Source organism: Trachymyrmex cornetzi, unplaced genomic scaffold (genome assembly GCF_001594075.2).
Source record: "Trachymyrmex cornetzi isolate Tcor2-1 unplaced genomic scaffold, Tcor1.1 scaffold840, whole genome shotgun sequence".
Taxonomy (NCBI): Eukaryota; Metazoa; Arthropoda; class Insecta; order Hymenoptera; family Formicidae; genus Trachymyrmex; species Trachymyrmex cornetzi.
The window spans coordinates 305,810-321,033 of NW_017300181.1; the positions used below are offsets into that span (position 1 = coordinate 305,810).

The 15,224-nt window shown below is 36.5% G+C and overlaps 1 protein-coding gene across 4 annotated transcripts in view; it reads left to right on the forward strand.

The window, feature by feature from the left end:
* The first annotated feature begins 6 nt into the window (after positions 1 to 6).
* Positions 7 to 15,224, forward strand: part of Rab3-GEF (Rab3 GDP-GTP exchange factor) — a 38,414-nt gene continuing 23,196 nt past the window's right edge. For 2 of the 4 annotated variants that reach the window (XM_018519758.1, XM_018519759.1), the window contains exons 1-17: positions 7 to 82; positions 3,078 to 3,308; positions 3,603 to 3,771; positions 3,851 to 4,016; positions 4,310 to 4,490; positions 4,878 to 5,035; positions 5,139 to 5,439; positions 5,604 to 5,936; positions 6,038 to 6,070; positions 6,450 to 6,562; positions 6,815 to 7,536; positions 7,716 to 7,954; positions 8,399 to 8,596; positions 10,016 to 10,399; positions 13,973 to 14,038; positions 14,125 to 14,325; positions 14,438 to 14,633. In XM_018519758.1, coding sequence (XP_018375260.1) covers positions 3,213 to 3,308; positions 3,603 to 3,771; positions 3,851 to 4,016; positions 4,310 to 4,490; positions 4,878 to 5,035; positions 5,139 to 5,439; positions 5,604 to 5,936; positions 6,038 to 6,070; positions 6,450 to 6,562; positions 6,815 to 7,536; positions 7,716 to 7,954; positions 8,399 to 8,596; positions 10,016 to 10,399; positions 13,973 to 14,038; positions 14,125 to 14,325; positions 14,438 to 14,633 — 3,556 coding nt within the window. In that variant the 5' untranslated portion in view covers positions 7 to 82; positions 3,078 to 3,212. Of the gene's footprint in view, positions 83 to 3,077; positions 3,309 to 3,602; positions 3,772 to 3,850; positions 4,017 to 4,309; positions 4,491 to 4,877; positions 5,036 to 5,138; positions 5,440 to 5,603; positions 5,937 to 6,037; positions 6,071 to 6,449; positions 6,563 to 6,814; positions 7,537 to 7,715; positions 7,955 to 8,398; positions 8,597 to 10,015; positions 10,400 to 13,972; positions 14,039 to 14,124; positions 14,326 to 14,437; positions 14,634 to 15,224 lie in introns of those variants that run through there. The other 2 variants (XM_018519760.1, XM_018519757.1) reach the window with 2 other exon arrangements.

Below are 15,224 nucleotides of genomic sequence, written 5' to 3' on the forward strand. Positions count from 1 at the left end.
CCGTCGGCCTGACAATCGTTCGTATGGCGGTCGGAAGAGGACCGAGCGCGGTTATTCTCCGCGTTAATACGCATTGTAAAACGTAAGTGTCTTGTGAGCGATGACGGTGGCGGAGGAGCAGGCTAGACGACGTCGCGATGCCGACGTCAAAGGATTATTTGTCAATAGAATTGTTTGTAGAATGATCCCTGCAGGTTTGCTTCGGAACGGCCTTGAGCTAACAAAGTGATCCCGGATACTTTTTTTTCTTCGCGCAAATTTAATTCCTCCCTTCCCGGGAGGGTTGGTCAATCGAATCTCTCGTTACGATTCGCGAATCCGAGCACTGCTCCCCGAGTGGACGTCGGGATGTCAGAAAGATGAAACTGTCTCTTCCGGTGGGGCTTGTTCATGCCTCGGGATCGATGCGGTGAAGCAATCTCGGCACGGCGTAATTGTTTGCGAACTTAAGCGTGAGTCCGTTTAATTGAGTTTCTCACACGGATGATGGCTACGAGAATCTGATATATTTTCCGACTGAGGTAAAGAGACGATCTTGAATTCTTTCTTCGTCACAATTCGGGATTGGAACGTTCCTTAGCGAATCTGCCGACAGCCGAATTAATTGACTGAATGTACGAGTCGCTGTAAAATCATGATTGATGTTCTTCAAGTCAATAGTATGATTGAAGTTACTCTCCAGGAGCAGCAGAACTCGACGAGGTCAACTCGTTAACTGTCGTGTTCTTATCGAAACAGTAGGTCGCCCGCAGGTATACGTGCTATTTAACGTCACAGCTGGGCGCAGCTTTCTCACATCTGGGCGGAAATAATTCCGGATGTCATTATTGCTGTCTTTGCATCTCGGCGATACCATTCGCGCCTCGGGAAGGTGGGTTGAATAATTGATCGCGGCACGCTCGGGAGTCGGGAGATTCGGTGAATTGTTAAACGCGACCTTCGACCAGATATAATGCATCGTTGAATTTTTGACAAACGAGCTTTTAACGTGATCAATACTTTCATTTTGCTGTCACATTTGAAACATGCGTTAATGTCACGCATAATTTTACTTTTTAATTTATGCGCGCGAAATTGATTTTTAGAATTTCGAACTTCTAGATCAAGAAACGAAGCGTATTGCAATTAATGTGCAACTTTAGGATACCATACGTAAAAAAAATCTACATTTGCAATTTGTTTGGAGTGACATTCAATTTTGCATAATTTTTGCAAATAATTTTATATATAGAAGAGGACTGAATCAGTGAGATTTTTTAACTTTTTTTTTTTTTTACCAAAATTCGATTTATTTTTCAACGTAATCTTCTTTCAAAAAGTCACTGATTTATCAAACTGTCTACGTACGTATGAATGGTATAATAAAACATTCCTTTAAGAATCGAAAAGTTCAGTTAATGTCACCGCACTCTATTCTTTTTTTGAAGGCTTGAGAGAAAATGAGTCTGCAAATAAATGTCTTAACTTCATGATATTACAGCGACGTAATCCGTTTTCTTCTAATGAACCTGAGAAATTGGACTTAAATGAAATTTTCAAATTAAGATGAGAATAAATGGGAATTAAATGCGAAATTTTATCATTAAGATTGAGTTCTTCAAATCATTAACGGAACACGGATTAGATCACTGAACATCGCACTGAACTTTCCGATCAATCGTTTCTTTCATGTACCGAAAAAAGACCAAAAAAAAGAAGACTTCTTTGAGAATCGTCTAGAGTCTAGATGGTATTTGAAAGTCCCCGGACAGATAGAAAACATTCGGACGATCGGATCTCATTTGTCGCCGGATCGGCTCTTTTTCCGCGACAATCAAGCGATCACGTAGGTACAGTTTCAGTCTGTAATCGTCTGCCATACGTCGGCGGTATAATCGAACACGGAAGTACGTGGCTTCGTGCACATGACTCCGTCCGCGGCGTCCGCTCCGTCGTCCCCGTCTACGTTGCGCCACGGCGCGAAATACAAGATGAGGTCCGATATCGGAATTAAACATACCACGCGCATGCACGCTCGTTCCCTTTTACCCCCGACACGGTGACACAGATATCCTTTTTGGGCCTTTGGAATCATTGATCTTCTGAAATCTCGTCCGGACCGGCTGCTGCCCTCCGGCTTCTTTTACCCATCCACTCTTCACTTTAGTGAAATTTATCTGTTACCGCCAAACATCTCGATTACTTTTGTAACTGAAATTTAAGATTTTGAAATATGACAATAAATAATCCCTTTTTTTTAAATCTTTGGTGTGTAATTTGAATAATTTCCAAAGATTAAAATAGTCAACGTTTAAGGATACTGATATTAACTTACCAAGTAATGTCACAATAACGTCAAATTGACATAAAATTCACTGAAACTTTCGAGTCTTTTCTGCCTATCCGCCCTTCGCGATCATAGCTTTAGAGAAATTGATTCGTTAACACCCAACGTTTCACTTTTATAACTAAAATTTAAGATTTTGAAATATAATAATAAATAATCCTTTCTTTTAAACGTTTAATTATTTTAATCTTTGGTATATAATTTTTAAAGATTAAAATAATTGGGTATTTATTGATTCTAATATTAACTTTCCAAGTAACACGCAATGTTACAGTTAAATGACATCAAATTGATATAAAATTTAGTGAAACTTCGTCAAGTTTCAGTCATATTACTTCATTTTGACCTTATCATGATAAACGAATGTTACTTAGGTTAAATCTTTACGAAAACGAGATAATTATGCAGCGTAATTAAAACTTGAGAAGTGGAAGCAATCTACGTCAACGACAGTTTTAATTTTAACTTAAGAAAATTATAGCATGAAGTTTAATTAAAAATATTAAATTATAGCATGAAGTTTAATTTAAAATATGATTACCCTTAAGATATCTTTTAAAGAAAGAATATTGTTACGATGTTAGCCGAGAAATACTTTATTAAAAATAACAAAGTATAAGCGGATGTGTTATCTACAAATTCATTCCGCTCGAGAATAATTATAGCGGAAGTTTAATTAATCTGGACTATTCAGCAAATAGTGAGACAGGGACGTCAATTAATTGCAACCTCTCTAACTCTCTGTTCACAGGTGGGATAAATAAGCGAGAGAATGGTACAATCATGATTCAAGCTGGAAACGACCCTGAAGAGAGTTCAGCAGCTCGGATGTCCTGTATACACTGTATACAACGGTGACACAGCTGTACACACATAGATCACAGCCATGGATATACAGAAGAAATTCCTGTGCCCCCGATTGGTAGATTATCTCGCCATCGTGGGGGCCAGGATGCCTGCTACCTCTCGTCAGCCCGTACAGGTATAACAATTAATGCGAAATATTAAAGTCTGTATTTGCAAAATTTTATATAGAATTTTGGAATTATAAATTACAAGTATTTTATTTAACAACACATTAAAATGTATTGAGGATTTTTCACGGTTTAATTTGTTTTTATATTTGTTTTTATATTAAATCGTGATACGGCTTTAATATGCGTCTAATCGATTTTTTGCCAAGCTATAAGCTATTCCTTCGAGAAACTGGAATATAAAAAAATAATTGATAAAATACGATTTAGGGAAAGGAAATAATGACTTTTATTTAACACAGGTTCCGGAGTTGCTACGCAGATATCCGGTGGAGGATCACAAGGATTTTCCTCTGCCTCTGGATATGGTGTACTTCTGCCAACCGGAAGGTTGCAGTAGCGTGGGACCAAAGCGCACGGCCTTACGAGAGGCAACGTCCTTTACCTTCACCCTCACCGATAAAGATTCAGGTTCGTATGCGTTCTACTTGTGTCGCACGTGAGATTTGCAAGAATCCGCTCTACGTTACAAATATTTTGCAATACGCAGGAAAAACGCGTTACGGGATCTGTGTGAATTTCTACCGACCTACTGAAAGAGCGGGGGTCGTGGCTGGCGGGGGAATTTCGCTCAAGAGAGAAAAGTACAATACCACGTTTCGTAGAGAAAGCTGGAGGAAGAGCATGGAGAGAAGCACGGATTCCGCTTTTTCTAGGTGAAATGGCTTATAATTATTAGCCTTCTTTTAATTTTTACATTCAATAAAAAAAATTGGAACAGAATTCCAATATACTCGGCGCAGTTATATTTTATATAGCTATATAAAAGACGACGAAACTTCTCGTTTCTCAAAACGAAGAGATTCTAAAATAATTAATTCTTTAAAAATAAAGATTCTTAAGAGATGAAGATTCTTGTTTTAAACTACCCGAATGATTCGCGCGTATACAATTTGCATCCGACAGATTGTCCCGTTTATAAGACTGTATCTCTAGCCGTTTGTTATAGCGACTATAGGAGCAGTGCAGTGGGTCCTAGTGACTCTGAGAAAGATTGCTCTAGTAGCAGGAGGGATTCGGACACCCCGCAGGTACCCCACGCTCCGAGATTAGAATTCATCGCACCGAGTGGAGACAGCGAGAGCGGCGGCAGTCATTCCCCTTCGCCACGTGCATCTCGAAGACGTCAGGTCGATATCACTGACTAATAACAGCACTAGAAACAGTTTTCATTAACCCTTCTGGTTTTTTCGAGTCTATTTGATCCAAAATATCATTTATTTTCTTACTGATATTTTATTTTAAAACTTTATTCTCTGGTATTTAATGCCTTCATCTGTTAATGTAATTTAAGATTCTTTTTCTGTGAAAATTTTTTATTTCTTAGTTTTTAGAATTTTTCAATTATATTATCCTAAACGATATAATTGTATAGTAAATTTTAACAGATCATCAGGATTAATAATTAATTTGTTTAAAAAGTATTTTAGAAGGGGGGGGGGGTTGAGAATAATATATAATTTTACATAAAAATAATGTTAAAGTTCGCCAATAACAATTTTACAATATTCTCACAGAGGGTTCGCAATCATTCCTTGACTTCACTATGCATAATTTCTCATCATCCGTTCTTCTCGATGTTCCGAGAATGTCTTTTCGTTCTGAAGAAGATCATCGACGCGTGCAACGAGAGTTTTTCGCCGCAGAAAGTTGGAGCTTCTCGGCAGACCAACAGGTGTGTTCGAATTTTAACAATCCTGTATAATGCTTCACAATTTTTAAAAAGGAGATAAAGAGCGTGAAAAATTTCTACGTTAACTGAACTTCCTCCGTTACAGAGATACAGTATGGAGTGTTCTGACGGGTCAGGCTCTGGGCGACACGCCGTCTATCGTACTTCACGACGTTCGCGAAATTGAGACATGGATACTGCGTTTACTCAGCAGCCCCGTGCCCGTTCCAGCAAAGACACGCGTCGAGGTTGAGATAATATCATCGAGCTTGCAACCCCCGCTGTGTTTCGCCTTGCCGGACCATACCAGGTTCACCCTAGTCGATTTCCCTCTGCATCTGCCGTTGGAACTTCTCGGCGTCGACATATGTTTGAAGGTCCTCACGCTGATTCTCTTAGAAAACAAGGTACACAAGTGTAAAATAATATTGAAAAAATATAAAATGTATTCTTCTAATTCTTCTAATTATTATTATTGTATAAAGTATATATTTTTCATTAAAGTGCCTTTTTCGTACCTTAAACATCCAGAGCTAAAATTTCTAAACAGAATGATTAACTTTCCTTTCAGATTGTACTTCAATCACGGGATTATAACGCTTTGTCCATGTCGGTCATGGCGTTTGTCACGATGATCTACCCGTTGGAGTACATGTTTCCCGCAATACCCTTACTTCCCACGTGCATGAGCTGCGCGGAACAATTGCTGCTCGCTCCGACTCCTTTCGTGATCGGAATACCTGCGTCCTTCCTATTGTACAAAAAGAACTTCAAGATGCCCGATGATATCTGGCTGGTAGACTTAGATAGCAATAAGATAACGGCACCAGGCGCTTTGGGCGAAGACAGTTTACCACCTTTGCCGGAACCGGAGGGTACCATCTTGAAGAATCATCTGAAGCAGGTAATGAGATTCTTGTCGGCATTTAAGCGGCGATATACATATACACTTATTACGAAGCTGACTGATGAAGAGTATTTAATGACTCCTTACCCTCATCGCAGGCAATGCAACTGATGGATCAAGTTGGCTCTAGTGTAAATATTTTACTAATTCTCAATCCGCTTAGTGGCGTATCCCTTATTTCGTAGTTAGTCGCATGCATGATTTATCACGTTTAGAGTCGTATATAGAATCAGGTTGATGACAGCCACACACATTTGCTAATGCTATAAAATAATATTGTAAATAATTACAAGTAGCAAATATAAATAGAGATCCACAAAAGATCGGTTTGCTTCTTAAAAACTAGAAGTTGATAGTCGATATCGGAAAATTCTTTTCATAACGTTTGTCACTTTTTGTTTGTAGATAATTTATTAGTCGAAGTAGAAGTAGAAGCAGCAACTAGCAACAAAGTAGCAATGAATAACAAGCATTGTAATGAACCGTTAATTTACTCTGACGAATTTCTAGGCGATGGCCAGTATGTCAGGCCCTCCATTGCCTCCGCAAGACATCTCGATGCGTCTGTCTTTTCAGGCGCCAAGCAGAAGAGAAAGCGCAACCTCCCATCTTTCCAGTTTAAGGTATGTCAATGTAATTACCACGCCTATTGTCTTTTAATGAAACCTATCGTAAGACAATAAAATTATTAATAATAATATAAAAATAAAATTTTGACTACAGAATGTAGCTGAAAAAAGATTTGTGCTTTTCTTTGAAGAAAAATTATCGACAGATATATTTATTTATCAATTGTAAAGTACCGCCACTATTTAAACTTTAAATATTTTTACAATGCTGAATGCTAATAAAAATACTACCAATAAACCCTACAGTGTAGCATCGACGAAGCACAGGCCGAGCATCGATCAGTGCTCACATGTTCAACACACTCCGTTGAATTCGCCTAGCATGAGCTCATCATCGAGTCCACCTCGTCGGCCGTCGATGTCACAGACGATCGGTGGATACGGCCCGGCCGGTCCGTATCCGCCGAAGGTGACCGGACAGAGCCCGGCACCTTTCAATCCCTTCATCTACGGAAACGACGTGGATTCAGTAGACATTGCCACGCGGGTCGCTATGGTGCGATTCTTTAACTCACAGAACCTGTTGGCCAACTTCACCGAGCACACTCGTACCCTGCGACTATACCCTCGGCCAGTGGTGGCCTTCCAAATCAACTCGTTTCTTCGCTCGCGACCCAGGAAGAGTAGCTTCCTCAACAGATTCGCGCGTACGCAGGCGGTCGAGTTTCTGGCCGAATGGTCCCTCACGCCAAGCAATGTGGCCTTCCTCCGAGTGCAGACCGGGGTGTTCGACCCAGCGCAAATTGGCGACAAGCCGCGCTGGTACGCGACCAATCTCGAGCCAATCTACTTTCCCGTTTGGGACTCCGGTAGCTCGCTGGCGAACGCTCTGAAAGCGATGAGGGAACATGAGACGCAGCCTACAGACGAAAGCGGCTCCGATTCTGAGGGCGCCGAAAGCACCAGCTCCTCTTATTCCTCTCTGAGCGATTTCGTCTCTGAGATGGCATCGTCAGATTTATCACCGGGTGAGTGTTTTATAAAAAAAGGTACTCAATATTAAAAATTATATTAAAGCAGTAAAGCATTTTAACATTTATACAATTCAAATATTTTTATATTATATAAAAGAATAAAAGAAATTTTATATTCAATTAAAGTGAGTTTTAGTGTTCAAGTATTTTTATTATTCAATTACTTTTCGCAGGGTACAATTGCCCACAAGTGAGTCAGCCTCAACAAATGTCGCTCTCAGTGGATCCAAAGAACGTTTACAATCCACCAAGTTCTTTGCAATATCCCGGGGTGGAGGAGGACTCACCGATACGACCCGAGAGTCCGCCGAGCACGTCTTCTAGTCACAGCGATCTCAGTAGCCCAAGCTTTAACAGAGACTCCGAGCTTGAGTTAAATCCAAAAATTCTCGAGGGTTCGCAGTCTACTAATGTAAGTACATAAACTTTTTCCCTGACTCCTTCTCTTGTTTTTTTTCCTTCCCTTTTTTTAAATGCACTATTTTCTATATGCTAAATGATATTTTATATTTCATGTAATTATAGTTTACATCGTATGACATAAATCATGTCGCATGCACGACATCAGAATTAAAAAATTAAAAATAACGAAAATCTCTTGGTTCCGTAACATGTAATCCATTAATAGTATTTCAATTTTATAATAATAGGTAACAGATATAATATCATTGAAGGTTTCACATACATCGAATTAAAATTAAAAATTCGTAGATATTTTTCAATTCTATAAATCGGCACACAATAATGATTCGTGCATAAATACGATATCTACGAAATACTTTCATAGCGTGTTACGTTATGCGTTAAATCTCGAACTGGCATCTCCGGTGTGCGCTAACGGATAGCTTGATTATAGGATAAAGAGGAGGGTGGTAGCTTTGAGTCAGACTCCGCGTCGACAATAACACCGCGCACTATCCTGAGCGCACAAAGTTCGGTAGGACAGTTCACAGGGATAAGCATGGGATCTTTAGGCACTCAATCTTCGCTCAACGATACTGAACGTCCTACCACACCTCACAGGACTTCACGTATCAGTAGATATGTCACTCCTGTGAGTCATCTTCATATGTACCTTTAATTCTGTCACTTTCGAATATCTCCTCGAGAGTGTCACTTTGGGATGTGTTCAGTTTAACGTTTGCAACATTCACATGCATCATTTCATTCTTATTTAACATTGGATGACAACAAAGGTGAAATGATGCTCGCAAGCGTTGCTTGCGAACGTTAAGTGGAACGCATCCTTGGTATCATTTGGGGGTTGATGCATGATAGAATGAAATCGAATTGGATACTGGAGGGAATAATTTCCACGGAGTGTGAAATGTTTGCCTATCACTCTCTCATCTTTTTCTCTCCTTTTTTTAAATTCATATTTCTCGTTAAAAATATTGTTTGAGAAGAATGTTAAAGCTTCTCGTCTTTGATTTGCATTTTATTTTAAAGGTGCATTATTGTTTTTACGATTAATTGACGTTCGTTTTACGAGATATATCCATTGTTTGAGTATTCTTTGCACGTTCGCCTTTGAAAACACAAACATTATGATAATCCCCATTCACGTCCCATAGCTGGCATTAAGTATGTGATTGCGTGAAGTCTATTATATATATAGTTGTCTGATCTTCAGTCTGTATTTCGCACCATTTCTTCTTAGCATGAAACGAACGAATGAGATTTATTATGATACATATATTCTTTTCATATTATTCTTTGAAGATACGTTATTGCATTGATGCTAGTGTCTATTTCTCATGCGATCCACAAAACATACATGAAATAACATCTACAGATACATTTACATATACATCCTTTCATCTTTTTGTCGATACACGTTCACGAGTTATGTTTCATTGACTTTAAAATGATTGTAAGGAACACGATTTTGATCTTTTCAACACATGTATATGCAGTATGCACAGAGATAATGCACTATTTAAATTACAGTGAAAAGTACGGCTCTTCTTGTAGTTATCACTTGTATTGTCAAATACAAATTGTTTTATCTAGACCTAAATCTCTGTACTATTTCAACGTGATATCTTTTATTAAAGCATGACTAACTTATTATTACTCATATCTTGAATCTTGAGACTATGATAGATATTTATTAAATCTTGTGTTAATTATAAATGTGTAATATTTTCAGAAAAAAAAAACACTTTTTAGTATAAAAGTCTTGGAGTTCTTTCTGCTGCAATCCCGTGTGCCTTAAAAGTTTTCTATTGATATAAAATTGTTATATATAATGAATTTATTAATAATAAATAATAATTTTCCAGAAGCAACGTTATTACACGAGCATTTTTCTACTTTTAATTGACTTTTTTCGAGTAAAAAATTTTTCAGAGACATACGGGATTATTGATGATTTGAACCCCCGATTTTCCCATTATTTTCTAATAAAAAGATTGTCTGTTTTTTCGTAGCAGTTGAGAATAATTATAAACGTTCACGTACTTTTTTCCAGGTACCACCCACGGGACCGGGTCTACAGCGTCAGCCAAGCGTTGGCAACGTCCTGGCGAGAGCCTCCAGCTTCAACACCGCTGGTGGGCCTCTCCTACCACGACAGATAAGTGCGGTCACCACCACCGAGCTTCAGCATCACGAAGCGATGCAGCTTCAACGTCAGGCATCGGCAGGACCAACGATTATGCAGAAATCTAGCAACGATAACTTGGTGCAACGGCAGAATAGCGGTGGCAGCGGTAGTAGTACCGCTACCGGAAACGGTGTTCTTCGACAGGGCTCGCAGGGTTCTTTGTTCGAGCAGATTGCTAGCCAGGCGAAGGACTTAATGCGCGAAACTAGACAGAGCAGCCAGGATGGGCTACTTGCACACATGGACAAGGTGAAGCATGCGTAATAATAAAATATTTGGTCCAGTTGCTTCTCTGGCACAATTTACTAGTACAATATTGGTCCAATATGTTCTTAATATATGACCCTCTGTTTAAGCAATCGTCAATAAATTGCTACTAAAACAATTAAGAAAAACCATAAAACATATGTTACAGGCAATAGGAGCCAACGTTGGTTACCAATTAGCGCAATTCTTCTTAATATTAAAAATATAAACCTTGACTTTTTTTGAACGTTTCCACTCATGATTTGAGTCTTCATCAGCAATCTTTCCCCCTAGCGCAACGATTGGAGTATTGCATGACAAAATGATATCTCCAATGTTTTTCCTCTCAAAAATTGAACCGTTTACTGTTGTGAGGTAAGTCACATACTCACAAAGTTAGAAAATTTAGTGGCAATGAGAGCTCAAGCTAAAATTATATAAATGATTAAATTATCGTATGTATATAATTTGAAAATTAATAATCACCTCACCTCATACAGTCGACGCTTCTACACTGAACAATGAATCTCTCTTATGCAACATTTTGTAACTCGTTAATATGTTAAAAATTATCGTCAAATTTTAAAAAATAATAACTACGAAAACAATATGTGTCTTGTCATTTCGACAGTCGGTTAAATAAATAGTAACATAGCGGTCAATTTGAAGACAAACAAGCTTATGACATGTATTATATTACGAACAAGCCTTAAAGTTTATTGAGAATATCAATGTACGCATGATTTAAACCAACGGTATCATGTTGTAGATTCAGCCCATTGGTCTGTCGATTAATATGCATTATTTCCGATATTAACCTTTTATTATAATAATTCTCTACATCCAAAATCTCTACGTTTTGCCAATAAAAGTCATGATCGCTTTGCAACCTATGCTCTGAATGAGTGGATGTTTGACTATGGATATGTTTTTTGTGTTCAGAAATTCTGGTTTTTAATTTTCTCCCTGTTTGTCCCACATAGGAAGTATCGCAATCACAACAATTAATCTTGTAGACTACATTCCTTTTTAATTCATTGTTTAAAGAATCTTTATGAACTTTAATAAACTGATTCAACTTGTTCAAACTAAAAAATGAAACCCTATGGCAAACCCCATTAATTGCATTCTTGAATTTATTCGATATCTCTTCTAGATACGATATGGAAAACCATTTAACTCGTTCTTTAGGTAAGTTGTTATTTGTTCTTTTAGTAGAACAAGAATTCAGTTTATTTATTAATGTTTTAACTCTTTCATTAATAGTATCGAATATAAAATCTAATGGATAATCGTTTTCCAAAAGTGTCCTCACAATAAATTCAAGATTCTTTTTGTGAAATTGTGGATGTGAGATATAAAAAACTTTATCTACCAAATTGAATATTATGCCCTTCTTTTGCGAGATTGGATGCTGAGACAAAAAATTAAAAAATCTTCCCGAAAACGTTGGTTTTTGATACCAATCAAATACTAATGAGTTATTCTTTTAAATTATAGTTGTATCCAAAAAATTGATAGAATTACCATCCAATTCCAAGGTGAATTGTAACCTTGGGTGGAATGAATTGAATTTTTCAAGAATAGAATCAATTTTAGAATTCGGTAAACAAAGAACGATATAGTCTACATATCTATAGTAAAATGGTATATGATATTGAATATTGCTCAGCACCCAATTCTCCAAATCCATCATAACTAAGTTAGCTACAATCGGAGAAAGCGGTGCCCATAGGCATTCCAAAAATCTGTTTATTAAATTGATTGTCAAAAGTGAAATAAGTTGAATCCAACACTAAGCGAACAGCTTTGATAAATTCATTTTTCGATAAATTGCAATTCTTGCAAATAAAGTCCCATCTATTGGAAAGAGCATCTATTGCTAAATCCATTGGAATGTTAGTAAAGAGTGATATTACATCCAACGACACCAAACTAAAATCATGATCAATTTTAATGTTTTTTAATTTCTGAACTAATTCAAAACTGTTCTCGATGTTACTAGCTGCTTTAGGAATACTTTTGACAATCAAACTATGTAAGAACGCTGCCAAATTATATAATGCACTATCCAAAGAGGATATGATGATTCTAAATGGGCAATTATGCACTTTTGACAACGCATAAGCCCTAGGAATGTTACCATCGCTACAATAGAGTTGTTTGTACGTTGATTCCGAAATGTAATTTTGTTTTTTCCATCCTGCCAACAATTGCCTCAAGTTATTGTTAATTTTACTCGTAGGATCCTTAAGAATTTTCAAGTACGTGTCTTCATCATCAAGCATTGTCTTAACTTTTTCAATATACATGTTTTTGTCCAGCGCTACCGTTAAGTTGCCTTTGTCAGCTTTAGTGAAAATTATGTTACTATTCTGGAAGTTAATAATTGGAAGTTTCGCACGTCGAGTGGATATGTCGTTTTGTCTTATTTTATATTCGGACGTGTTACGTTTATAATGTGATAAATTTTATATTATTTTATCACCGACTTCACCATTGTGATGTGATAACAGTTACTTTTTACAATATGACCTTATTTTTGGCGAACTTTTTATCAATATGGATTTTTTTTGGATTTTCCCAGAGATGAGTGTTTTATCAGAGTGACGAGTTTCTTGTTTTGACTATGTGGTTGGATTATTGGCAACGTTTTTTCTGTTTTACCTTTAGAATTACGAGGATCTTTCGCAAACGATCTTCCAATCGCTTGACGAGTTTTTCGTCCCTCTGAGAGAATACTTCTATCATTACATTTAAAATGACCGGCGACTTATCTCAGTTTGTGAATTTTATGTATATTTTCGATAATTATATTGCGCAAAATTTGTCGAACATCTGAAGAGGGCTCAAATTGGAAGCCGAAACTAGTCATGTTTAAATACTTTTATTTTCTAATTTATTCTACTTTTGTAATTAATATATTGAACATGATATGATCATTTTAATATCTTAACGTATTGACTCTCGAGTGCCTTTTTTCCTTCTATGTATTTACGATAATTTTATCATTTATAACTTATGCTCTGTAACCCATGCTCTGTAATCACTGAATGAGTGGATGTTTGACTATGGATATGTTTTTTGTGTTCAAAAATTCTGGTTTTTAATTTTAGCTTGAGTTCTCATTGCCACTCAACTTTTTAACTTTGTGAGTATGTGACTTACCTCACAACAGTAAACGGTTCAATTTTTGAGAGGAAAAACGTTGGAGATATCATTTTGTCATGCAATACTCCAATCGTTGCGCTAGGGGGAAAGATTGCTGATGAAGACTCAAATGAGTGGAAACGTTTAAAGTTAAGGTTTATATTTTTAATATTAAGAAGAATTGCGCTAATTGATAACCAGCGTTGGCTCCTATTGCTTGTAATATATGTTTTATGGTTTTTCTTAATTGTTTTAATTAAACGTGTCTATAAAAACTTATTAGTTTTTTGTTAATTTGTAATTTATAATTGCTACTAACATTCGTTCTCTAGTTTTATTAAATCAATTGTTTTATTAAATCAATTAAATATTTTATTATAAATGCGATAGTAGCTATTTATTTATTTAATTTTCTATTTATCGTAGCTGAAGCAGGCAAAAGAAAAAATTACAGAGGCAAGCGAAGACAGTCTATTCGCGCCATTGGAGCAAGTACGTTTTTGTGAAATGTTACGTTATACATAAAATATATGAAATTGAAATGTATGCTTAGTTGTTTTCTTTTTTCTAAATCATAGTTGACGCAACAAACGAAGAAAGCGGTAGGTGAGGCTACCAAGTCAGTGCAAGAGGTATCGAAAACCGCGCTGGAGGCGAGCAAAACCGCGGCGGGTGTTAGTAAAAATACTCTGGATGATTTGACATACGTCGGCAAGAGCACATTGGGAGATTTGACAAAAAGTGCTAAAGAAGCCGCCGCAAAGAAAGGCTTGCTCAAGGTATGTGAGTAGTATCTTAGTTCTGATAGAGTCGCGCTGAAGCATCTTTTAAATTTTTTGCGCTAATCTTCAAAATTGGTTCATCGAATGCAATCTTTACATTTGCTTTTAGGGTCTTGGAGAGTCGCAACAATCACCCACACATTCGCCGCAATCTCCCAATACGCAGCAGCGGAAGGATTCGGTCAGTAATCAGCTAGTCGCGTCTGATTCTCGAGGTGGGGTTGGACGAGACTTTTTCAGCAATATTAGCAGCGATCTGAACGGTTTCGCCGCACAGACCAGCAGCATGTTCAGCGATTTATTTGGTATGTTTCGCAATCTTATTTTCAGTAACTATCAAACTGCAATATCTCAGACAGCACAGAATATTTATGATAAATATTTATTAATATTCATTTTTTGAAATGTTATATAGATATTTTATACACATTTTATATAAAGCTTTATTCGAAATATTATTAAAATATAGACTAAATATTTTATATAAAGCTTTATTCGAAATATTATTAAAATATAGAATTAGATACTAAATATTTTATGCAATATTTATGATAAATATAAATAAATATTTCTAATAAGTATTTTTTATTTGGATTATAATGTCTCACATTATGTATTTTTATAGTTATTTACTATAACTATTCTAATAAGTATTTCATAATATTTATAATAAATATTTATGATCTGATGTGCAATCTAAAACCACGAAAATATTTACAAAATATTTAAAATAAATCTTATAAATATTTCTAAATATTTTGTATTTTGTAAATATTGTGTGCTGTCTGGGATATACATTAACATGTGTATAAAAGATTTTTCTATGGAATTTTAAAATTATATACAAATTTACCTTTTTAAAAAAAAGGTAAAAAAAGCGCTAAGCGTTGATGAAA